The 25579-nt window shown below is 46.7% G+C and overlaps 1 protein-coding gene across 6 annotated transcripts in view; it reads right to left on the bottom strand.

The window, feature by feature from the left end:
- Window positions 1-842: 842 nt before the first annotated feature.
- The window catches only part of LOC144153771 (pre-mRNA-splicing regulator WTAP-like), a 44168-nt gene continuing 19431 nt past the window's right edge, over window positions 843-25579 (bottom strand). For all 6 annotated transcript variants that reach the window (XM_077685492.1, XM_077685493.1, XM_077685491.1 and 3 more), the window contains 4 exons: window positions 23636-23760; window positions 23094-23278; window positions 3559-3713; window positions 843-2081 (listed from right to left, as the gene is read on the bottom strand). In XM_077685492.1, the coding sequence (XP_077541618.1) occupies window positions 1477-2081; window positions 3559-3713; window positions 23094-23278; window positions 23636-23760 (1070 nt within the window). In that variant the 3' untranslated portion in view covers window positions 843-1476. The remainder of the gene's footprint in view (window positions 2082-3558; window positions 3714-23093; window positions 23279-23635; window positions 23761-25579) is intronic.

Below are 25579 nucleotides of genomic sequence, written 5' to 3'. Positions count from 1 at the left end.
TGTTGCAGGTGTTGGTAGCAAACTATAAAAACATTTTGGGCAGTTCGTACATGGTGCACACAGTTGACACCGAGCCTAACCCCACTCCCACAAGGCGGACGAAATGTCCGCAACACAGCCATAATCACGGCCATATAGGTCGCAGATACCTACCAGCTGTGATTTTCAGCATGCAGTGTAGAGCTATTTAAAATTGGAGCAGCAGGGACGACGATGTCATGAAGCAAGCACTTGTGTCAAGCCAAAGCTAAAATGCAGGCCACACTCATCACCCTCACTTTGTGTCCCCTATCTCTACTTCTAATGCTGCATTAGCCATCAAACAGGGGAGACGTCATGACATACAAGCTTGCCACCTGCACTCGCTTCCTCTCAGGTGCTTGTCTTTCATTGAGGTTGCATTTTCTGCTTCAACATGGAAAAAAAGAGCGAAAGAACAGGGACATGAGGAAGAATGGTTAGACAGGATGGGGGCCTAAGCTTTTGCGTTGAACCCTGTTTCTTCATTACAAGCACGGAGTCATTAAAGCGAGTGTGAAGTGATATCTCAGTTGTCTAAACCATGCACCAGAACCTCCGATTCGCGACAGAAATCCCGTGGCAACAGCAAAATGCCACATGAAAAATGGCAGGGACCCAAAAGGGCACACAAAGTGGGTTCCGAACTTCGTATCTTATTTGTGAGCCTTTTGCTGTTCCAAAAACAGGCTCACAGGTTCTGTGTTTGTGCTAGGCTCAAAACACATCTGAGGGAACCCTTAGGAGCCAGAGAAAAGGGATGACCCCACACCCCGCACCAGGTGAGTGACACCATTCCGCACAAACACGGGCAAGAAAACGAGTGCATGTTGCCGGCCATAACGCCACTCAACAGTCAGTTTATTTTGCACAATGATGCCACAATTTGTGAACAAGTGGTTTCCCAAACACCCTTCTAAAGACAACTACCTCACACTCACACTTTTCGCGACTGAAAATAAAATGTGCACAGCTCCAATGCCACAATCACACGATGAAATCGGCGTCAAAAGCTCCACGATAGTTTCGGCTATTCCATTTACAGTGGCGGCGGCCCCCCTGATGCTCAGGACCCTAATTTACACAGCACCGGGGGCAGCGCACACAATGTAGGGAAGGGATGCAAGGCAAGGGGGAAATCGCTGGGAAGAAGCGAGGCAGGCTTGGGGCAAACCCGTGGCCCTGTACGGGGGCTACTGGTCGGTGGGCGCAAGAACTGTCAAGGGGCTGAGCCCGGGGCATGCTGAGGAAACGTATGTCACCGGCGGCACTGCAAGAGTGCTCGAGAGAAACACGTGCTTCGTGCGGACACAGCCGGCCTGCCAAACAGCGGCCAGCGCGACATGGCAGTCTGTTCGTTCTGGGATGCATAGAGGGAAAGAGAGAAAATGAGAAGGGGGAGCGGCCGGTTTCGGTCCATCAGGCCTCCCCCCACCCGGCCGGCCGCGCGAGCCTCCCTCACAACTCCTGCGCGTCTTCGGCGGCCGCCGAGTCGGAGGAGCCGTCCTGCTGGCGCTCCTTGTTGGCGACAAAGAGGTAGGCGAGCGTCTGCGCCACCTGCACCTCGGTGTCGGCATCGATCTCGAGTGCCGAGGCGGCCACCTTGGTGTCCGGGCCACCGTCGGGCGCCTCCTGCTCGCGCGCGCGCTTTCGGGTCCGAGGTGCAGCAGCGCTGCGTCGCGGTGTTGCCCGCGTCGCCCGTGCAGTCGCTCGCTTGCCGCCTTTGCCGCCGCCCGCTGCGGTGCCCGCGGCAGCCTGCGCTGCCTGCGGCACCACGTCCCCTCCTCCTGCAACACAGGCGGCGGCCGCAGAGGCCGCAGTCCGCGCGTCGTCACCCACGTGTCCGTTGAGCACGGGCTCCGCGACGTCCCGGTTGGACGAGGCGATGGCGGAGGGCGGCGCCTGCTGGGGGGCCTCGGCGCCGTTGGTGAGCCTCCGGTCTGCTTGCTGCTGCATGCGCGCCAGCTGCTCCTTGGCCTCGCGCAGCTGCTGCTGCAGCAGGTAGATGGTGCTCTGCATGCCCTCCACCTCCTCGTCCAGCTCCAGCAGGAACTCGTCTTGCTCTGCGCACACGTCAACCCTCCTCCATTTTTAGGAATGCCTATCTACAATCAGGACGCAGCCATTCCATTCACAGCGGATAAAGGAGCAGGCTACGCGCGCATCCATACAATTTTCAGTCAGTTTCTGTTTGTTGCAAAAGTTGTGCTCCAAGGAAGTATTTTGGGCCCCTTGCTATTCAATTACATTTATAACATACATTGATAGTAGTAGTATAGTTTTTTTTGGCCCCAGTATTAACAGAATGCAACATTATAAAATTACAATGTTCTTTCAAAACGCTTGACAGTCAAGCTGAAGCAACGTTAATTCCATCGAGACAAAAGCAGTTATTTTCTATTGAGAAATAAAGCATTTAGTCTGCAAGGTAGTAGACTTTATGACAGAGAAATTATCTGTAGAGTTCCTGAAAACAATTGCAAGGTAGTAGATATTGAGAGAGAAATTATCGATAGAGTTCACGAACAAAAAATTTTGGAATTACAGTTCCTGCGCGCTTATGCTGGGACACACGCAGTTCACCTTTGCAGCAAACTTCCCTCAACCACAAGAGTATTTACTCTCCAACACCCAAGGATGCTGGCACATGCATGTGAGGTGAATAACGGTTAGTGCTAGGTTTCTGGGCGAACTAAAAATTGCAAGCTCTGTACTTTAATATTTTGTCCAATATAAGTAAATGCCAGTTGTTTTTCATAAAACAGCACCAGCAATACACGAACACGTAGTTTGCTTCACTTCTCTTATGTGCTGGCACTCCACTGTGTCACTATTGTTTTCTGGATGGACTTTTGCGAGTATTGCGAATGACATGTGTAAAATTCGATTTTATCTATATGCAAAAAGCTCTGATTAGAGCTGCACACCCCTGCTGGCATGTGTGGGCACAGTCACAGCCTGCTTTCATGTCGAGTTCTGCAACTCGGCATATTATCTACTGCAGCTGTACATTGCACCCTTCTGTGTGTGTCTGCCTGTTTCTACTGGCATCTCATTGTGAAAAAATAAGCATACACTGAGGCAGTGCACTTTACTCATGTTTGCGACTGATGCTGTCACACTGTTTTCCGTGCAGGCAAAAAGCTTTGCCAGCCCTTTGCACCCATGTGTGCTTCTGGAACCAGTCAACAGGCGAGACAGCCGGGCATTATTGTTCTAACTAGTCTGAAAAGTGGCTTAACATTCAGCCGGCCTCTGCTCCTCCAAAGAAGAAGATGTCTAAGTAATGTTGACAAGGAAGCTACATTTCAAGTTAGGCAGGTGGAGTAGCAACCACTCTGTGTGGCTTGCACGGAACATCAGACACTTGTGCTGTGGGAGCCGTCACCGACTCCCCCGTCCTGTACATTCCAATTTGTGCAAAACCAGGCGCTTCCATTCCCTTCGCCAGAATACCGCGGGAGGGGGCCCAAGTTGACCGACATCAACCTCAGCCCGACCGCTGCGCGTAGAGGCGTCCTTTCTCGCGGCACCACTCACCCGTCTGGCTCTTCTTCATCTCCTCGCTGAAGTTGCGCTGCAGCGCGAGGTCCCCCTCGAGCTTGGCCATGCGGCCCGAGGAGGTCATCTTGCCGAGCTCTTCGTTCTCCTGGTAGAGCAGCCGGCACTTGGCCATCAGCCGCTTTCCCGTGTTGCTGCGGGGGGAAGGAGAAGAGGGGGCCTTCCAGATCCGTGGGCAGCACAAGCGCGCACGCACACACACAGCGAGGCCGGCACACGAGAAGAACATAAGGCTGGGCTAGCGATGCCGTGATGGGCCACCTCTCTCTCATATCGGCGCCAAGACGACGTAGCCGGGGGCTTGGGCAGCAGAGACGCACGGGCGAAGAAACACCATCGACGGCCGCAGACTAGAAACAACACAGCACGCGTCGGGGCGACGCAACTTGGAGCGAACACGCAGGTGTTGCCGAAGACGCATCGAAGAACTTGGGAGGAGAAGGAACTTTTGGGCGTCTCAAGCGAGACGGGGCTTCCAATTGGGACCTTCAGGCAGCATGGTCCCGCGGGCCGCACCAAGTTGCATTGCACCACGCTTGCTACTGGCACACTGCCGACGCTCCGAGGGCGGTCGATTTAGGCCAAGCCAAAATGGCCGCATGAGATGCGCAGTAGTACACTGGCAGATTTCTGCCTACACCTTGGATGGTGCCAGCTTGCTGCCAGCACAGGGTTTTCACAAATCAGGGCATCGAGGGGCTCGAACGAAACTTTCTAAGAAATTTACCGCAGGATGTAACACAAAGCTCTTGGCAATTATATAATAGAAAGCACTTGGCAATTGAAAAATTACTTGCTAAACCAATCAGCGGAGTGAGGAATAAACGCTGCAATATAGTGATGACCTTCTTCCCCTTTGCACCATACAAAACTACAGGGGGTTTCGTAAGCACACATTTTAAAACTTTTGCTTCACACTGATGCAAAGTAAATGTCGCACTCACTCACTACCATTCCTGTAGAGCAGGCATCAAGACTCTTCTACCATAGCAGTCCCCACAGTAACAACAAAGGAGGTGTGCTTGCCACATCAAAGGCGGAATGGTTAAAAACAACCTGTTTGTGGAACGAAACTTGTAGGTCACACGATAAACAATGAATCTTGTAAAATCTTGCTTTAATTGACAGACATTTAAACATGTCGTGCTCTCTGGGCTGCCGCTACCAATATGCAGCCATAAGCAGCACACCCCACTATCCTCCGTATTATGTCGAATGACAAACTTAACATGAAGACAGCATACAACTTTGCTCCAATCAAACGATTTCCCTGTTGTGATATCACTTGTGACTGTTTTAATGCAAACTTCAATCAAGGAAGCTACATGCTGAAGGAAAACGGGAGAAACAGTGGCTACTCAGTAGCTACTTTCTTGCACTTAACATGTGATGGTTCACATCTTAGTTGTGCAACTCGCTAATGCAGACCAAAATCCCAGATTTTTAAAATAGGTTTCTGGGATCGCAGCCAGGGGGTCAGTGTGTGAAATAAAAGAAGTGTTACACTGTAGCAAAAAGGAAAAAAAAAAGCTACAGTGAAATAACTTACCCAAAATGAACATGAACCAAGAGGTGAATGCTACAAATAGTGGTGACAATACGCCGTCCCTTGAGTGGCTCTCACAACGGCACGACAGCTTTTAAAACTCAAAGAATTACGAACAAATCATACCCGCTAGTTCCCTACTAGGCACCAAGGGTTGAGATGGGCTCATGATGGCCAATTCTAGCCACTTGCATCCCTCAAAGTAAGAATTCCGTCCCTGGCAATGCCATTTTTCGGTATAGGGCCACTGCATACTGTAATGCTTGTTTGTTTTACTAGGTTTGATCACTGGTTCCACAATTCAGTTTCTTCACGACAGCACCGAGTCAGCATAATGAGCCCCCTTTTTTGGTTTGCTCCCAACAGTATGTAACAGGGCCTTTGTCACATCACATAGTAGCAAGAAAGTAACTTCAAATGCACCCCTTTAAAAACGAATTTTTCAATTATGGCAGCAACATTTCCCGCCGAACAAAATTGCAGTGATGCACATAGTGCCCAATCATCCGAATAAAGCAAAACTCTATGCTGTGTCCATGGTCCCTTCAAAATGCAACGTTTGAAGTGGCAAGCAATACACTTAGATAAATAGACAAACATAAGACAAAATGCGACTACTCATTGCGTTGTATAATTTGGAGCACAACTTCGGAAGAAGCAATCTTCGGCATATCTTTGCTACACAGCCCCGTGCAGACTAACGAGGCCCACTCTGGCAGGACATGCTTGCAATTTCAATTAGGCTGCTTTGATTAAAACGCATTTTAAATCTTTACAGAGCTCGTGAAGTCTTGGCATGCACGGCTTAGCAGCTAGTCTTGTCTGTCACCTCATTTGCATTCCACGACAAGCTCAAGCTTTAGCAGGTTTGCTGGAACCTGACAGCCTCAGCTGCTTATAGACTTACTGGTTACACCTTCTTGCAAGGCCGTCGTCCAGAAAACAAAGTTTCCCCTTGTGAACAGCACATCAATGAATTCTGCACTTATTGCAATGGGCTGGATTTTGTGAACACAAAACAGCCAGTGGTCTCTGGCGTCAATGCTAAATAGGTCTCCCAGTCACCACTTTCAGCCTTGTAAAACAAATGTGGCAAGTCAAACAGCCAAGAAATGGCCTTCTCTTAAATTTCCCAGCAAGCGTGCAAGTACCCATGCACTTCTTTATGCACATACACTGCACACTATATGTCTTCACTTATTATCTGCATGGCAAGGCTCTATGTTCAGACACAACTCCAACTAACACAAGCATTAAGTTCAACTAATATGCCAACTAACAAAAGAACTACACACAGTAGCAGCCTGTAAAGTGGATACCCCAGTGTTCAAGCCCACATTGTTACGTTTTAACCTCTGCTCTTCAAATTTTTTCGTTTATAGCATCTTTGTATATTTAGAACACATACCAAATCAATTTTTTGTCTCGGTGGTAGAAATTTAAATCATACAACATGGTAATCGAAACCAGTAAGCCAAAGCCTCGCATAACCTATGCACTAGCAACCTGCCCCCAGTAAATATTTAGAGACATACTTGTAAATCAGTAAAAATTGCACACAGAACTAAGCTTTGCCAACACTTGAACCCAAGGTTGCCGATTTTGGAGACGCAGTCCACTTTCACCAAACGTAACCAAGAAGTCGGATGCACAACTTTAAACTTTAAAAAGATAGAGATAATCAATAAAAAAAGAAAAAGAACAAGAAAGAACAAAAAAGACTGCTAGGCCAAAAAGCAGCTGTAACAAAGCATAGCCCCGCTAAAATAATGTCGGCGATCGCACATGCTGCACTTCTTTGGGAGGTGCTGCATAGCGGTCGGACAACAGTGATGATGCCATGCTTGCCAGTGGAGAGTTAAAAACCAGCACTACCGTTAAGTTCCAAAAGGACGACCACCCAAAGTACAGAGATATCAAATGAAAAATACAGCATATGCAATCTTACAGGACAGGTGCGAAAAACTAGAAGTGGCCGCACCGCCAACCAAAACTACGGAGATATCAAGAAAAAATACCACATGGGCGAACTTTCGACTCAAGTGCGGAAAGGACAAATAACTGACCGCATCAACACATGAACAGACGATTCACGTTTATTTTGTTCACTCAGTGGTGCTAAAGCTATCTATTTTATGGGGTGGGCAATCTTTGGAGTCTTTTAATAAATTGAATATTTTACCCCTCAGGAGGCGTGGGTGATGTTTCAAGGGTGGGCGGGCGTTCACTCGGAACTTTGTGGTAGTTGTGGCACATCCACTGAACCATGCGCAACCAAAGCAGCCTTTTCCCTACTTTAGGAAATGGTTCCCCCACATGGTTGCCACACTTACTACTAGCTCATTCTGACAATCCTTCCACTTCTTCCATCCCCTACACCCCACAGCAAGATCACTTTGTTCAAACCTCGGCACGCTTCCACCAGAAGCCTGCTTGACTAAACGGTGCTAAGTGTGTTCCTTACAATGTTTCCATACGCTCCTCATTCCCAATCAAGTAAAACGGAAGAATTCCGTTGTCCAAACCAAGTCATGTATGCACAACAGAAAAGAAAAAGGCTGTATTTAGTTCCAGTAGAAAAAACACTCATACGTCATGCAGAAGAAACACCCAGCATGCAAGATCTACAGCTGGGCTCATCCGAAGAATTTAAGATGCTTCCACATTTTCACAGGTTTTAATGTTATAGAAACAAACCTGCACTATGTCCACAAAAATCCTACATTTATTGTTTTTGCAAGGAACAGTTGTAAGAGACTACGCATGCAAGAAAATTTGAATATTTGAATCGATTTTCGGCAACAAAGAAAATAAAATCTCCAAGCAAAAAAATTAATTAAGAATAAGCTAAGTTGAAGCCCACTACAGCTATATCAATTCTGGGGGTGAAACTTTTATGCCGTGTTCTTTCTTCCTCTTGCTGACATGGGAAATTGCTTTTGGGAGAATGCAATAGAAAACTAAAGCTGTGAGAACTTCCGTACAAATTCCAGTGAAGTCACTGTGAATATCACTGTTAGAAACCTCCTGCCATCAAAAAAAAAAAAAGTATCACAAGAAAAAAAATTTTTCACAACACTGCCTCATTTGGAACAAGCTTGCCTAAAGGCATCCTTTCAGTACAATCACAAAGAGATTAGTGATGACCCAGTTTATTTTGTTTGAACACAAAACAAGAAACGCCTAGGCAGTTTCTAGACAAAGGAACAAGCCTTTCTAAGAAAAAGAGAATGGCAACTTTGAACAGAAGCACGCACGCAAACCCCCCTTGTTCAGAAACCTCGCGCTGCAGACAAGCGCTCTTCTTCATTTTTGTTTACTCCGAGTCACCATTAAAAACTAGCACCACAACAAATTACAGCTATCTGATTAGAGATAACTGATTGGGGTATTCGTCAGAAATTCAAACTCCCCGCGGGTGGCGACATTATTACGCCTGTTACGCCTGTCTTGTCGCAAAAGCCTTGTTCCTCTAACTGTTGACTAGAGTTGGTAGATGCACCTAACAGAGGAAAACAGCAGCAGTTGCAATGGGAATAGGAAGAGGCTACCACACAACTGGGCTTGCTGAAAACAGGTTAAGGCAGCAACCATGCACTCAACTGAGCCAATTTGGTTGAGTGCGAAGCACATGTACTACATTCAACTTGAAGCAGTAAGTTGTATACATGCAACAAGGGTTGCTGCTGCTTACATGGGCAGCTTCCAGCACACACAGGCACACTGCACGTTTCACTGCGCTTGCTGAGTGTGCAATGTTCCCAACAATTATTGTAGCACATACGATCCAAAGAATGAGAATCCAAGTGCAATAGTGGCATCCAATCAGACAAGGAGGAAACTTATCACTACCACTGTTCATCTGTTTTTCAGCAGTCATCTCTTATTTTTTAGTTCAGCCTTACGAAAGGAATATATAATTCTGCTCAAAATAAACATACTGTAGCTGTTGGCCAGCTCTTGTGTTGATGCCTTTTCCTTGGCCCATTCACAACATAGTCTTTCAACTCTGCTTAGCTACCTATGCCTCTAAATGTGGCAGCGTCTGATTGAAAGTAACCCCCTTTGCAGTGATTCGCTAAAAAGGTATTGCTCCACGGCCTGGAGCACTGGTGCTACATTAGCTACATAGCCTTTAATACTGCGTAACAATTTTCAAAACTGACGCTCCAAAGCTATCCCAATAAAAAAACATGATCCAACATTTTGTACATTGCAGGCGGTTTCAGCAGAGCAGAGTGCAATTCTATGCAAGTTTACTGTCATCAGCAAGAGGGCACAATACACTGCATCAACAACATACATCAAATGAACACGCAAAAGCAAGTGTCCTTCAAGCAGGAAATAAAGTGTCTTTTGAAAGAGAGAGAAATGGCGGGTCAGTCGTAGTGGGGATGCGAGGCCTCTCCTCCTCTTCCTTGTCTTGTAACAACGCTTTAAGGCTCACTGAGGCGGCTGTCCAGATAAGAACGCTGAAGAGTCTCCGACCAAGGCCCCAAGAGCAGTATCACAACCACCTTTGACAGCTGAAGTTGACTAGCTAAAATGCACTTCATCTATGAAACAATACAGACACAACAACTCCAACACTAGAAAGCCCGTATGCATTCAATGTGAAATCAGCTCAGCTTTGCGTGGGTGTAACGCAAACAATAAATGTGGTTTAAGCATGTGTAGAAGTGTGCTATGCAAGATTTATCAATAAATTCCAACTGAAAAACAGCAAGCGTGACAAGGAAGGCGATTAAAAAAAGGGAAGAAATAGCCACCAGAAACTGGACTTCATTCATGCCTGCAAAACACCTGCACCTTGGCTGGGCAAAGCCCAAACGAGGTTGTGATCATGTATCTGCTGGTTGCACCGTAAACATTTAAAAGTCGTAAGATCAGTTATTCAGCATAAACCCAACGTTCACACATGATAAAGATAATTTTTCAAGGCTCCTGTTTGCCCATAAAGGGACGAAAATGCAGGGAAAGGCTCAGCTTTTAATCACAGTGGCAAGGGATCACGTCGATGCAACATTTACACAGCCAAACCCACTCATAATGAACTGTAAGATGTACTACACTTAGCTGGATACATACATTCAGTGGTTCGATATAGCTGAACCCGCATGCAGTGAATTCAAAATTGGTACAATTATTTCTAAGCATGCATTAAATAAAATAAACCATGACGAACAGAATGTGTGCTGCATCTTGGCAGTCTTATAAGTGCACAAGCATTATCTGCTACAGCAATTTACACAAGCCTGCCTAAGTTAGAAAGCACACTGCATTCGCTCTGTGCCACTATTGTTCCGAGAGCCAAGCTTCTTGTGCTGTCGGTGCTGCCATACTACTAACGTATTTAAGGTTTCTAATGTGCAGAGTTATGCTATCGTTATTGCAACTGCAAGCCTGCCCTTGCCACTCGAACGCAATGATACAGCAGAAAACGTATTGGCAGAAGTTGCAGGAGAGATGTGTTCGTAATTTGTTCGTAAATTGTACCCGCCATGATAGTATTATTGAGGTTCTACTGCAATGAACATTTTTCTTAAGACAATATATTAGTAGAATCTTGGGCACAACTCATAAAATTGTTGTACAAGTCCAAACTCATACATTCTATAGAAAATCTGGGAGAGTTCGCAGGTATAGAGGAGTCTGAAGAGCCGTAATTGATGTTTTCAAGTCTTCACAATACATAGAATGATTACAAACGCGGTGTAACCTACTGCAAGATCGTTCAAAGTTGCATGCAATGCTTTCGCACAAAGGCACATGCTCTGCTGATGCCAGAAAACTGCACCAAACCACAGCAACTTGGTGTGGCTTCTCTGACCATATCTAGCGGCACGTGCGTATTGACGTGATTGGTGACAGCTAACTGATTATTCCTCACAATCAGTGCCTTCTTTTCACCAGAGAAAAATCTATCAACATCACAGGCGTGAACTTTGGCTCAGTATATCCTGGGAGGACCTGCCAAAGTCATGCAGGACGTTTAGGAAAATTGCGAATGTGCCTTTTATGTCTCAATAATTTTCTATCGTTGCCTACACCTCCCTCACTACTGATGATGTCCATTTTGAAGGGGCATTGAGTGGGTTTAAAGTCTAACATAGAGATGGGAATGGTGCGACTAAGAACCCATTTTTAACCTGCTGCTCTCTTCAAGAGCCAATGCACTTCTCACATAGCCTTAAGGTTCGCTGGTCCCACAAGAGAAGCTTCAGTTGAAACCCTGGAAATAGTGTTACGTGGCAGCAGAACTGATGAGACGGTACATGACTGATGGTGAAGCAACCCATTTACAAGGAGATGCCATCGACATATGTACAGTGGTACACATGGTACCACTCCCGATGGTGCATATGGTACACACGGTACATATGGGAGTGGTACCAGCCACTCCCTTGTCGTCAGTGGCCCATGGCTCCACGGGGCATTGTTCACCTGTCTCGAGACAACAGTGCTACCTGTACCCTCTTCAGCTTTTTCTCCAGACTTCAGAGCAGAATAAAATAAAGCCATTTCGGGAGCAAGACGCGGAGAGGAGTCGAGGTCATTTGTGGCCTGAAATGTCCGTTCCTGTACAGTATTGTTATGTGGCGGCAGAAGGAATGAGGGGAACCATGGAGGATGACGACGCGATCTATTTACAGTACGAGATGACCTACTTACATTATTTACAAGGCAGCTGTTGCAGAGCGTTCACCCAGGCTGCCCACCCCACACACAGCTCTTCTTCGTCGTTCTTCATCGGGCACACAGCGGCGCATAGCCTACTGCGCCCTTCTTCGTCTCCTCGTGACAGTATCTTGTGCGAGATGTGGCAAGAGCACTGTCACAAATACGGGATTTTTTTCGCCCAATTTTCTCCAGCAGTTTCTTTTTTTTTCCCCCCCATCTTGCACACAACTGCTGCAGCACTTAGGTGCAGCGACCCACCACAGTTTTTGGTGGGAGGTAATGAGCGAGCGAAATGCCGCCGCCATCATCCCAATAAGTTGCAGTCACTATCTTCCCTGCAGAGGCAGTTTTGAATTCCACCAGCGAAGCACAGCCATTGTCTTGCGGGCCACGCCCTCTTGCTTGTCTTCGTGAATGTGTCCTCTCCGCAGAGGCATCGACGGCACGTGGTTGCACCCGAGCAACACAACACACCGTCACAAAACCAATTTCTGTGCCTCGTAGAAACTTCAGCGGGGTGCAAAGCACCTTTCAGCATCTTACATCCTCTTCAAAAGATTGTGCACCCACTGAAGCCTGCGGAACTATAGAGAAGTGGCCATGAAAAAGGCCACCAGCTTCTGCGTGTGGTCTGGTCAGTTCATAATAAGTGACCCACACCATTAGGCACGCCACACACAGAGGACCAATAGAGACGAGCCAAGGCTGATCCTGAAGAGCAAAGCCGATACCGATGTTGAAGCTGCCCTCACGTGATAAGGCACGCACATGTCTGCTGCCCTTCCCGGGCTCATCTTCACAGCAGGCTGATATGGAGCGGCTTGAGATGCTCATCACATACTGGCAGTCTCGGAGGCTTTTGGTGGTCACAGGCCCTCTTGCTGTCCTTGTAGGGAGACCGCAGTCCTCTGCACCACCTTATGGAGACACTGAAATTTCCCATTTTTCCATAATAGTCATTCGGGAGATGTTTTACATAAGGCATAAAGGGCATTGAACAGTTCTTCTATAAGGGTACCCGGTTGCAAAAGCTGAAGAGCTGACAGCCTACTTGGAATTGCTGAAAATTAGGACTGGTTACACGTCGCTGGACCTCAGCTTTACTGGCCATGCAAGGGTACAAAAAGCCATTGGGTTTCTGCTGGCTACCACACATAGCATTCCGAGCATGGATCTCTAAGGCTGCACATCCCCTTCTGTGCTCGCCAACGGAGCCGTCCATACAAATGTGCAAGCTATAACTTCACCCCTGTTCCAAAGGCTCCATTCAACTCCAATGACCTTGCTTTGACCACTTGTGCACAACACTCCCAGACTCGCACTCAGGGCCACAGAAGAAGACCTGGACTTCTATTTCAGTCACCAACCACCCGCAAAAACAGCTCTCGTCCTTATTCACCATGGCTAACATTTCACAGCAGCAATCCACCTGATTTTTCATTATTTTAAGAAGTTCCGCCAACGAACTAAAACCCCGGTGCCGACGTCCAGCCAGAAGAACTGCCCCATACGTGGTTCGTCGCCATGTCTCCAATTCTGCAGCACATTTCCTCTGGTGTGACTTTAGCCTGGTGGCTGGTCCATGAATCGTCTTCGTGCAACCCCCTGCATCCCTCAAAACAAACGTGCGCAATGTTTTGCGGCCACGCATAGGGTGGCTCCCTGTCCCTCTACACATTCACACCGGCCTTCTCTTTTGTCACGGATTCTGTCGCAGTATGATTCTTGATGCTGTCCATCAGTTCAGCCATTGCCACATCTACCGCCTTCAAAGAGCATTGACGAGGTACTACCAGGATGATGCAGATGATGCAATAAGAGGAGTTGATCGCGTTTTAGCAGTTTGTTATAAACCTTCGCCTCTCGCACAACTACTTGCTTGGTCAGATGGGAAACGCAAACAAGACCCCAATTTTCTTTGACATGCCGTCAAATTACACTGTTGAGTCGACGGGCGCCAAGCAGGTGCGAATAGTCACGTCCTGCAACGAGAAAAACAGGGTGACGGCGATGCTGTGCTGTACGGCAGCCGGCCACAAGTTGAGTCCGTATTTGATATTCAAGCGGAAGACGGGGCCAGTGAACGTAGCGTTTCCCGGCAACGTGATCGTCCGCGTACAACAGAAAGGTTGGATGGACAACGACCTTATGATTGACTGGATCGATTCGGTCTGGAGGAAGAGGCCTGGAGCCAGCCTTGGTGTGCGCTCTATGTTGGTGCTCGACTCCTTCAGGTGCCACATCAGCGACCACGTGAAGGAGAAGCTTGCGGCCTGCCACACCGATCTTGTGGTTATCCCTGGCGGGATGACGTCCCAGATCCAGTCGCTCGATGTGTGCTTGAGTAAGCTGGTGAAGGACCGTGTGCGCGCAGCGTACAACGACTGGCTGGGTGATAGGCCCTCACGCCAGCAGGCCGTCTCAAGAAGGTGACGCTCGAAGACATCGCAAGGTGGGTTCTTTATGCCTGGAAGGCCCTCCCGCAGCCGATGGTCGTGCGTGCCTTCCTAAAATGTGGCATTTCAAACGCCTTAGATGGCACTGAGGATGACTTTCTGTGGTCAGTGGACAGTGAGAAAGAGCTCTCCGACTCAGACAGCGAGTAGCGTACAATGTCCACATCGAATAATTGTGTGTGCTGACTGACGGCGAGTAGCCTACAATGTTGACGTCGCGTGATTATGTTTGTGTGCGCCAATTTATGTTCAATTAAATGTTTTGTGCAATTTTGAGGCGTCTGTTCATGGCATGATTCAGTGTGCGCGGTAGAATCGGCAGCAAGTTACTTTTTTGATTTCCAGGTGTTGAATTCTACTGCGCGTTACAATCGGGGGCGCATTAGAATCGTGAAAATACGGTACTTTCAATACCACGGACAACGGCTTCGGAGTCAGAGGGCAAGGCAGAATGCTGCTTGCAAATGACAGGAAGAAATGACCTCAATTAGAACAATAACAACGACGAAACAGACTAACAGGCTTGGAAGTGAAGTACTGAGACCCACTCTCACCACTGCATTAAGGACACCTCAAGAGCTCCACACAGTGCATCAACCACTGTCTATCACATCTTTCAAGAGAATTTCACGCATCAAATGCACTGGCTATCAGACAGTCCTGGCTAAAGGCGAGGAGGTTATGAACATTGTGAACCTCCACACATTGTCTCCTCCAGCACCCAATGGCGAAGAAAAAGTTGCTTGAATCGTCCAGCATTACACACGAAAATACTGCGACAAATGCAATGCAATGCAATACGACAACACCAGCACTGAAGAAACGAGCTAGTCATGCCAAATACAGCAACCACCCTTAATGGCAGCTAAGCATCCCTGCACGAAAGGACCTTCAGATCAGCATTGATACACGAACATACAGAGCAGACGTGACAGCCAGAAACATCAGCTGGTGTCTTCTTCACTTTGTAAACTCGTGAACTGATAAAGACACGGCAGGAAACTTTGCAAGGCAAACATTGAGAAGCTGGACAGATAAAAACATCGGCAACCTTTCTAGAAAACCTTGATGAACAATCACCACCATTGAACAGTTATAGCAGAAAATTTTGGCGAGAACGTCCGGTTGCCCTGGCTAACCGTAAGACCACAGTGACCAGATGTCAACAACAGGACAGCACATTCACCGATACGCCTCACCCACGAAATGAATAAACTAGAGTAAGGTTCAACAAACTGAGGTAACGGCTTTGTCACAGAAACTGGATGGAATTACACCGCGACAATGCGAAGCAGCACAGCGTCAGAGGATGTTCACTGTACAGCAAAACTTGGTAAAGCACCACAGAATTGGACAACAATATGCCTTGGAACAAGATCTGCACCACAAGAAACTGAACTGTGGCCACAAGAAGACAAAGCCAATAGCACAAAGGATGAAAAAAAAAAAAAAAAAAAGTACTGACGTACAGCCACAAAATGTCACGTCTGCGGAGGATGACGCCAAAGACAGATTACAGCTAGATTTCAGAAGAGAGACCACTAAACAGGAGCACTGCAGCATGGTACCACTAAGCAGCAGCAACCACAATCAGGTATCACTTGAACAATGCACAACCAAGCGTTGCTAACCTGGGAAAAACAGTCCTGAATATGGTATGCTGACAAAATTAGCATCCAAAGCAGGTAATGCTGAGACGAAAAGAGAAAATAGTGCATAACACAAGCATTTTCTGTTGGAACAACACAGCAATCTCCCGATCCACAAAGAAGCAAGGCCATCAAAACAGGCATTTTCAAGGGACAACAGAAGGCACTTCGCACCCTGAACTCTAACGCAATCATTGGCGATACAGAGTGTAAAGAAACTGGGCCATCTCCACCTGAAACCTGGAGAGGGGCAAAGCATGCAGTGTACAATTGTACGATGCGGTTTCATTATACTGTTTTGATGTATGATGCGGTTTCAAAGTTATGGTGAAGTGTATAATGTGGTTTCGATGCTGAGCGCTTGGAGCCTTAGGCCTTGGCATTTTTGCCCACGAAGATGAAACCGATCCGGGGTAGAGGTATACAGCTTTGCTGTATGTCTTGTGTCTTTGAAGCACAAAGCATTCCAGTGCGAGGCGTAAAACGAGTGTCCCGGTGTGTTCTTTTAGTAGGCGTTACGTTTTAGCGCGAGGTATTGGAAAACAAGTGTCCCCATGTTTTAGTACCGTAACTACAAGAGACAACGTCAACATGAGACGCCGACAGCCCAAACCACTAGGTTGCTTCTCTTCTAATAATGGGAGTGAGGCAAGAAATTTGCCCCAGACTTCTTGCCTATACATTTGTACAGCTTCTTGGGGAAAGAGGACACTATTTTTATGAATCTATTCAAACCGTCCATCCGTGATCAATAATTCTGACCTCCCATACAATGCCTGAGGTGCTCCCGAGATGAGTAAAGCCATGGAGTAGTTAGCTCAGCAACTGTCATTTCACAATAAGCTCTGCTGTCACTTCTGAAGCAAAATTGATTTTACAGCGCAAATTTGCTTTTACTGAAATGCAAAAGCAGTCGGGAAAGCTATTACATAAAAAGAGTGTACCGCCTACAATACTGGCACGTTAGTATTTTACTTGAACGACAACAAACTGGATCAGTGCACAGTGGTCAATCATCTTGATTTGCGTTCTGACAGTGATGAAGAGTGTGATTGGCCGAAAACATGCACAACTTCCAGCCCACACAGCTCCTGAGTCCCAGCACCTCCAATTCCATTGCACTCCAGCATTCAGCATGCTGAATGCTGTTCCTAATAAGTAACTTACTGCTGCCACTTTCCATTTTACTGCAATTTCAGTTTCATTTCCGCAGCAAAAACTTCACACTAAGCGCCACTACTATCAGCCTGGTTGCCATTGTATCTTTATCGTCCCCCCCCCCCACCACCCCACCCTCCCGCTCATCAAAACAGCAGCGACAGTCACAAACAGGCTCGGAACGCCAGCAGCTGTTCAGCAGGACATTTTGAGACAATTATTTTACCTTTATTATGTTACCTTTATAATGTTAAAAGATTTCCAGTGATGAGGATTAAAGTGAAAGCAGTATTTAACTATACAACTCAAAAATCCGGCGTCAAGGGCACTCAAAATGGCTGACTGCTCAAGTAATAAAAGCAGGTCAAGCAATGCTTGGAATGATTTCTCAGGGAAGCTTTTATAAAGAAAGCATCTAATTGAGTTGAAACACAAAATTCAGCAAGTATGGCCATGGGTGGGATTCAGGCCTGTGTCCTTTGGAATGCAAGACAAGCACGGGATCACTGGCCCACCACAGCGCGATGGTTCTAGCGAACTGAAGGTGGACATAGAATGGCTTGCGGCCTTCCACTTAGAAAAAAGTGAGAGGCATGCACTGCGGCCGAGAGGAGTGACGATTTCAGCCTGCAATTACACAAGCAGCAAACTAGAAAAACGCGTTTCCACTAATAGCACTGACAAGGGTGACGTACCAAGCCTCTCAGCCATAGCAACGAAGAAAGGAAGAAAGAGACTCAAAGGGTGGATAATGATGATGATGATACCGAGAGCGAGATGACCCAGCCTCACAACCAGATTCAGGCTGTCACAGCGTGTAGGGAGAAGGTGGCACCATTGTAGACACTACCCCATGACAGCATAAAACAAACGCGATGCCTCCCATGTGACACTTGTTCTTCGAATCTCATCAGTGTGGCATCTACGACGGACTCTCGCCCGTCTACATGCACAGCAACTGTGAAACGTGGTCGCCCACGGCAATGCGGCGAAGACAGCCAGTCCAGTGGCCAACCCGGCGCCACGGGTTCCGAAATCGCTACCACCAAGAAATCCAAAAGCGTAGCGGCAGAGGACCAGGAGGCGCGACAACACAGGAGCTGAATCTAATGCAATGGACTACGACGTGTATACCTTCACGGCAAATGTAGAATATCGTACAGCACCGCCTCAACAGATGGCGTGCAAGCCGTATCATGCAAAAGGTGAATGAAACATGCAACAGCATCATCCCCAACAGAACACAGTCGTGCAAACAATACAGGAATTTCCATTTGACAATTTAACACCAAGATTTTGCATTCATTACATCAGAGTGCTTAGGTGACCTACAATTTTTTTATGTATACCGTTGTGAAGTTTGAAAGGTTTCAGGTCAGTTTATGGTGCCCGCTTGGCCTTGAGTTTCAAAATCAGCCCAGGCTGGTTGAGCTGCTTCAAGGCCCGTAACAACAAAATGCATGCAAAGAAAGACACAATGACAAGTTTGGATTGCACACAGTGCAACATGGGACTGATTCAAAAACTTTCCCATGAGGTTATTTACCATAGATCTGTGTGAGACGCAGATTAGTACTTATTAACAGCTCTGATGATTGGCCTCTTTTACCAGCTGTGGTCTGTCACAGAGAAAAGCACAGCATGTGTGACAGAGACACTTTTAACAACTCTGGATGGCTCATACAAGAAGAGCAAAGCTGCGCTGTTTTAGAGAAAACCAAAACCCTCCTGTGATTTACATGGCAAGTAGAGGAGCCAGTGCAATGTGCAGTGTCTCTGAAGTGGGACTTGGCTTTGGCAACAATGTGGGGCTCCAAGGCCAGAAAGCTTGCTTTCCTGCTTCTTGATACAGTGGAGTCCACTTATAACGATACCATTCATAACATATTGAATATAACGATGAACAACTATGGCACCTCCCACTTCTGTATGCTTTCTATGGCAAAATAAACGGCTTATTACAATGCTCCAGTGCCGCGATATCGGGTACAACGAATGAATCCAGTTACAGCGTGCACCGAAAATGTGAGCTGCCGCCAACTCTCCACAGTGACCACACTGACAGCATGCACTGTGAGGCGCAAACGCTGCGATGCCCCTCGCATCCCTTCCACCCCTCAGAAAATGAGTCAACTGGGCCACGCACAAGAAAGCGAGGGGAGAGAAGTTTTCCCTCTGAACCCCCCTCCCCACACCTTGGCATCGTCCCCGCGCCTGCTCGCTCGGGCCTTCACTTGTGGCATCACGTGTACCGCATTAAATTAGACTGCACTCTTTCAACTACCTCCGCTTTTGCATGGAAGGGACGTCAGGGCCAATGTTTTTAAAAATGCCCAAGTGCCTCAATGAAGAGGCGATTGTTGCGGGGATACGTGCTGTGGACAGCGGTGACAGTGACGACTCTAATGACGCGATCGCACAGCCTACTCAGGTAGGTTCTTTGCAGGAGATCCAAAGCATGATACAGTCCCTGCGGGACTTGTTTCCACCAAGGACCTTTCACTCAGCTAGGTGAAGCACCTATAGATGCTCTTAAAAAAAGATGTGCACCAGCTTTGTGTGCGAAAAACAAAGCTGACCGACTATGGCTCCCTTTCTTAAATATGCAGTATACGACCTTGTCTGCACGTGAATAAAATGTTTCAATCTCTGTTTTGTTTTTTCTTTCTGGCAACCCACTTATAACAATTACTGACTATAATGACGGAATTTCCTTGGCACTTGAATACTGTTACAAGTAGACTAGACAAGTAGACTAGACCGGAACTGTTTGGCCCACCCCACAGATCAAGTCAAGCTTACAAACATGACACTCAGGTTGTTTTCCCCGTCTTGACACGGCCGCACCAGACGTCACAGAAGGCAATAATGGAAGAAGCATCACCGGAACCAGACATCCCTGCTGCTTGGACACGACTAGTAGAATGGGAAATGTGCCTGCCAGCATTCACAGAAGTTGACGCTTGCGTTTCGGTTTACGAAGACGTGAGCAATGACCAAACAGAAAACTGCGCCTAGGACGACGACAATCCTTCAGATGGTGAAAAAGGGAAATTGCACAGGACGTACCCTTAGCCACAGTCACTTTGGCAAACGAGAGACACTTTTGACGCTACAATTGCCATCCATGGACAGTATCGCCAAGCTTTGCAACTGAGTGCAAAACGATATGATGCTGCAGCTAACTGCGAGATGGAAGCAAGCCAAGATGACTGATATTTTTGCATAAAGGGCTCTCCTTTTGTTGCTTAGTCTGTTTTCCTTAAAGCTGCACATTAAAATTTTCCGAGATTCAAAATCTTTTCGTTCCCCCCTCGATTTCATTGTTGCGGGAACCACCTACATATGCTGATGCAAGATTAACATAAAAAGGGAAATGTCACAATGTACATTTTGCACTGCTGCCCTGTATGCTAAACTGTTATTAATAATAAAAAATAAAATAAAAGCAAGATATAGAAACAGAAACAAACTTTATCATACTTTTAAGAATCATACTTTTAAGAATCATACTTCTAAGAACCAAGCAGTTTTTCTAATGGCAAAAGTTAACTAGAAAAAAAAAAGGGAGCAGTGAAAGACGGGCATTTACTACGGGGCTCTAAGCATGGAGTTTTCAAAATGGCGAATACCTAACAAATTTTTTATTCCATTTGGCCAAGGTAGTTTTAAAGTTAGTTTCAGGAACAGCTATTTGTGAACAGAATGCATTGCATGTGGCAAGCAGCATTGGTAATATCAAAAAAAGAAATATAGGAATGAGTGGGCAACGTGGTAAAAGATGCAGCACTCCTGTTATCTTGCAGTTAATTTGTTGTTTAAGAAAATGTCTTTTACAGTCTTCCCCTAGACAAAACACAAAGTCTAGTCAACTCATTACAGCTGAACCTCGTTGATACGTTTTTTAAAAGAACGCGAGGGAAAAACGTACTATCTGGAAATAAATGTACCATGGGACGTTTTTCCTGTTCACAACAGAGAGCGTAGCAACCAAGAAATCGTATGAACCAGGAACGTATGAACGGGGTTCTACTCTACGTCCAACCCCCAAAATGCATACAGCAAAATAACAAGCATACACACCACAGCATTTTTCCTAACAATCTTCCACACAACAGTTTCTCATCGTGCAATATACTTTGCATTTCAAAACAGGACTGAAACCACCCAGAAAACTGTTGATTGGCAAGTACAGTCACTTGCCGCAAATCCTTGTCACCAGCATGCCCCGAGATACAAGGCAGAGATGATCCACTACCTTTCCTTTGCTACACTTCACACGCAAACAACGCACAACTTACACTTCGGAAAAAAAAAAAAAAAAAAACGTGCCAGCTAAAGTGACAAGCATTTTGATGCATTTGACTAGCAATATGGTGAAACGGAATGCACACTAACAGAGTCCATGGAAAGAATGATCCAAGAAGCTCTTACAGGACCCCAGTTCTAAAGAAAATCAGGTGCTTTCAAGCTAAGAAAAATGGTACAAAAACTCAGAACTGTCTACTAAGGCTTTATAGCCACCTGGCTATACGAGCCCCCTTAAAGTTGGTTTCACTATTGTACTTTGATGCACTGCTAGGTAGACATCTTACAAGGGGCAATGTTATCAGCAGTCTTATTTGCAAGTATCAATGCCCCATACATCTCTTCGACGCGCTATACGAGTCAACTTCAGCCCTGAAGTACATTGTGCCACGCAGTGCTGATTTTGTTTTTCAATCCCTTCTAGTCAACTACACCTGTTCAGGATACCAACTATGCATTTATTTTTCAGATACTATAAGGCATGCTCTTTCAGTGGGGTACACGCCAAAGAATGCTTACGCACTAATAAAAAATGTTCGCATCATTAATAAGACAGACAAGCAAAGAACAATTCGCACTCGCTGCGAACAAACCACAAGAAGCAGGTTAAAAAAAATTGTCCTGCCCCCAAAGAGTATTTGTACAGAGTAAGTTACAAATACAACATATTGTATAAAAGGCTACGTAATGAACATTTAAGTAGCGAGTGGACCGACTAGATATGCCATGTCTGACAGTTTGATTTGGCAACAGACGTGTGGACGAAGAGCAGTAACACAATTTGAATGCTGCAATTTTTTTTCATATCCCTCATGGCAAAGAGAAAGCAATATGTAGCACACACAGCCCTGCATTAACACTGCAAAAGATGGGGAGTGTACAAGCTAAAAATACTCTCCACGTAAGAGCCTCCCCCAAACAGACAACAGCTCATCACAGCAGCAATGGCGTAAAAAAAGCAGTGCACTGAAAATACGCTCTGTAAGTACCACTTTAGAGCCAGAAGGCTCCTTCCAAGCTACTCCAACATGTGCCAACCAATTACATATGCCACTCCGAAGGGAAGGGTGGCCTTGTTGCACAACGCAAAAGAAAAACTATTGCATTCATGTAAACAACACTAAAGTCTCTTCCAAAGCCCCATACCACGCAGTCTCTTAGAGTCCAAAGTTCTCAAATAAAAACAAAAAGGGGTTAAAAAAAAAAAAGAGTTCGCAGAGCCCCGTTTTGGGGCCCACAAAGTTCGCTCGCAAAGTCTTGCGTCCAACCACCCGGTTCCCTTCCCCTCCCCCAAGTCCCCAAAACGTCCCCGAGAAAGTCCCCGTTCCCCAGTCTCTCGTGTCCTCAGCCCTCCCTCCCCCTCCCCTGCAGTCTCTCGCTCTCTCTTGGCCGGGTTCCTCCATAGCGCGGAGCAGTCCACAGCCGCGGCAGGGGCAATCGAGGGGGTCGAATCGGGGAGAACAGAAGGGGGGCAAGCAGCAGTCTCTTGGCGCAGCCAGAGTGTGTGTGTGGAAGGCAAGATCGGGAGGAGATGGGAGAGGTGGAAGAAGGGGGTGGTCAGGGCACTAGCTGCGAAGCACAGCCCGTCTTCAGCAGCAGGGTGGGGAGAGGAGGAACGAGAGGGAAGGAGGGGAGGAGAGGGAGGAGAGAGAGCAGAGAGCCTGGGGAAGAAGAGTGGGTGCCGTGGCCCGTAGTAGGGGAGGAGGAAGCGGGCACCTGTCAGGGGTGAACTTCCAAGCGCTCAGTTCATTCTGGGTCTCCTCGAGCCGGGTGCGCATAGCCTCCACTTCGCGTCGCATTCGCTCGAAGAGCAGGTTCACTGCCGGGTCCAGAAGGGCCGCCCGCAGCTGGCGCGTCCACCCGGTCGCCGCACTGGCCCCCTTCAGCTCTTGGATTTGGTGCTGGAGGAAAAGAGGGAGAGAGAGGCGGCACCCCGCAAGGCTCAGTCCTTTGCCCACCGCTTTTTAACGTTTCCACCTCATTTTTTTCTAAATTAAGCATGGAAAGAGTGTGCACAAACAGTTGCATGCTTACAAGTCTGCAATGCAAGAACATTTACAATTGTTGTAACCCCTTTGACAGCCAAACGTATATGGTTTTACTGCAAATCGTAAGATGGCAATGTTCTCCAAGCCAAACGTACGAATTGCAATTGGAGAGTGCAGGGTTGTTACGCGCACACACACACACACAGAGTGAGCGAGAGAGAGAGAGAGAGAGAGAGAGAGAGAGAGAGAGAGAGAGAGATGACAACCTACCGCGCACTCCTGCATCTCCTGCTCCTTGGTGGTGAGCCGCATCACGAGAACGTTCTCACGCCGTGTGGCCTCCAGCTGCTGCTGCTTCAGCTTCTCCTCCGACTCCCGAAGGCTCACCAGCTCCTCTGCACAGCACAACAGCCGGGACACCGTCACTTCGTCCGTGTGGCATGCCCCACAATTGGGTTTCTCACTCATCGCACTTCTTTACCCGTGCAAAGGACACTTTGCACAACTTGTGCTGATGCTAGGGCATCAGCTAGACAAGGAGCATCAACAGGGATCCCCTAAAGGGGAGCCGCAAAGATATAACACAAGTTCAGTTCATTAAAAAGACTGCTTTGACCCGACAGCAATGGCACCAATTCTATCGCAAAACTTCAAACAAAGAATCTGTATATTAAGGAGGAGAGATGAAGCCGTGGCAACTCCTTACCTTTTTCTGACAAGTTCACTACAATGTCACACAGTTTGTGCAATTGGTGGCCACCGACCAAAGCCACCACTACAAAACATAACTGGGTGATTGTAGTGAGGCCTCTGTTCCATTTGACCTTATCACTTCAATGCTACACCATTTCGCATCATGTTTTTAGAGTCGGCCTCTGTTGCATTACGGCTGCTGTCATGTACCCTGTAACTTGAAGTTTTTCAACATTTCTTGCATTTCTTAGGTTAAAAAAAAGTCTTTCGGAACTGGAATGGAGCTGAGTGAGTTATCAAATGCTAGTACTTTCAAAAGTGAACATGGTTGTAGCATTCGTCTTCATGGCTCCTTTAAACAGAGCAGTATGGCCGCCATGTTTCAACTCTTTAACGACTTTTAACCTGTGCTTCACAACACATACCTCAAAACTTGTCTGTTTACAAGATTCTCAACATTAGTCCTAGCACACAATATAACATTATTCTACTAATACAGTTACTATTTTTATAGCCATGCTGAGTTTCATCTCAAGCCTCTCCAAAGATAAGCAGCGCAGTTATCAAAAGCATAATGGGATGCCAAAAGAATAACGTGATGCCCCCGGCCCCCCTCCCTTCTAATCTTGTAACTGCACAAGTTTTAGCAATGTGGCTGCATGCCATATTGTAATTCGAATTACCAGAACAAATTGCAGCCTTCGTGCCTGCGCTGATTCCAGCCAGTTTTCTTAAGTAGATAAACACCGAAGTTTCCGAGGTTGTGATTTGAAAACAATCAATTTAAAGCCCTGGAAATATTTCAGCCCAATCATGACTATGACAGCAAGCATAATCATTTTGCAAGTACTGTGTTAAGATGCTACAGCTCTTACTCCCCCCTCCTCATATCATGGTTGAAATGTCTCCATTTTTTAGAGCTGATTTCCTAACACTGGATCACTGATTGAAGCCCCAAATTTGGGCTTCATTTAATCATCCTACAGGCAAAAGCAAAAAAATTAAAAAGGATAACAGCACGACACAAGCACCACTGAAATAACTGCACAAATGGTTCTCAAATTAGGGTTTTGCAGAATGCTAGGATTCGCACAGGCACAGCAGGGAAAAAAAATAAAAGGTGCTCAAACAACGTGCTCCAAGAATGCAGGGGGCGCGGTGGCAAACTCATTCACTGCTTGGAGCGAGTGGATAGCACACCAGATTTGATAGCACATAGAACACAGCAGCGGCAACAAACAGCTGGGGTAGGGTTTAGCAACAAAACCAACAGAAATTGAACTGTACAGGCTGTGTTTGTAGATCTCCAAAAGACTTTTGACTTTCTTAATCACTGAAAATTGCTGCTAAAGGTAGACAAATTTGGTTTCTTGGGTTCTGTATAACGATAACTCAAAAAAGATAACTCTTGCAACCAGCCCCAATGCGTTTGTTTTGCAGAGTTTCCGCCCACCTCAGCATGTTGTGTCAGGTTTGCCACAGGGTTCAATGCTGTGGCCCTTGCTCTTCATTTTTTATATT

This window comes from Haemaphysalis longicornis, unplaced genomic scaffold (genome assembly GCF_048455015.1).
Source record: "Haemaphysalis longicornis isolate Haplotype H1 unplaced genomic scaffold, Haemaphysalis longicornis Haplotype H1 scaffold_9, whole genome shotgun sequence".
Lineage (NCBI taxonomy): Eukaryota > Metazoa > Arthropoda > Arachnida > Ixodida > Ixodidae > Haemaphysalis > Haemaphysalis longicornis.
Note: the sequence above shows the minus strand (reverse complement) of the source record. Positions and strands in the feature narration are given on the sequence as shown.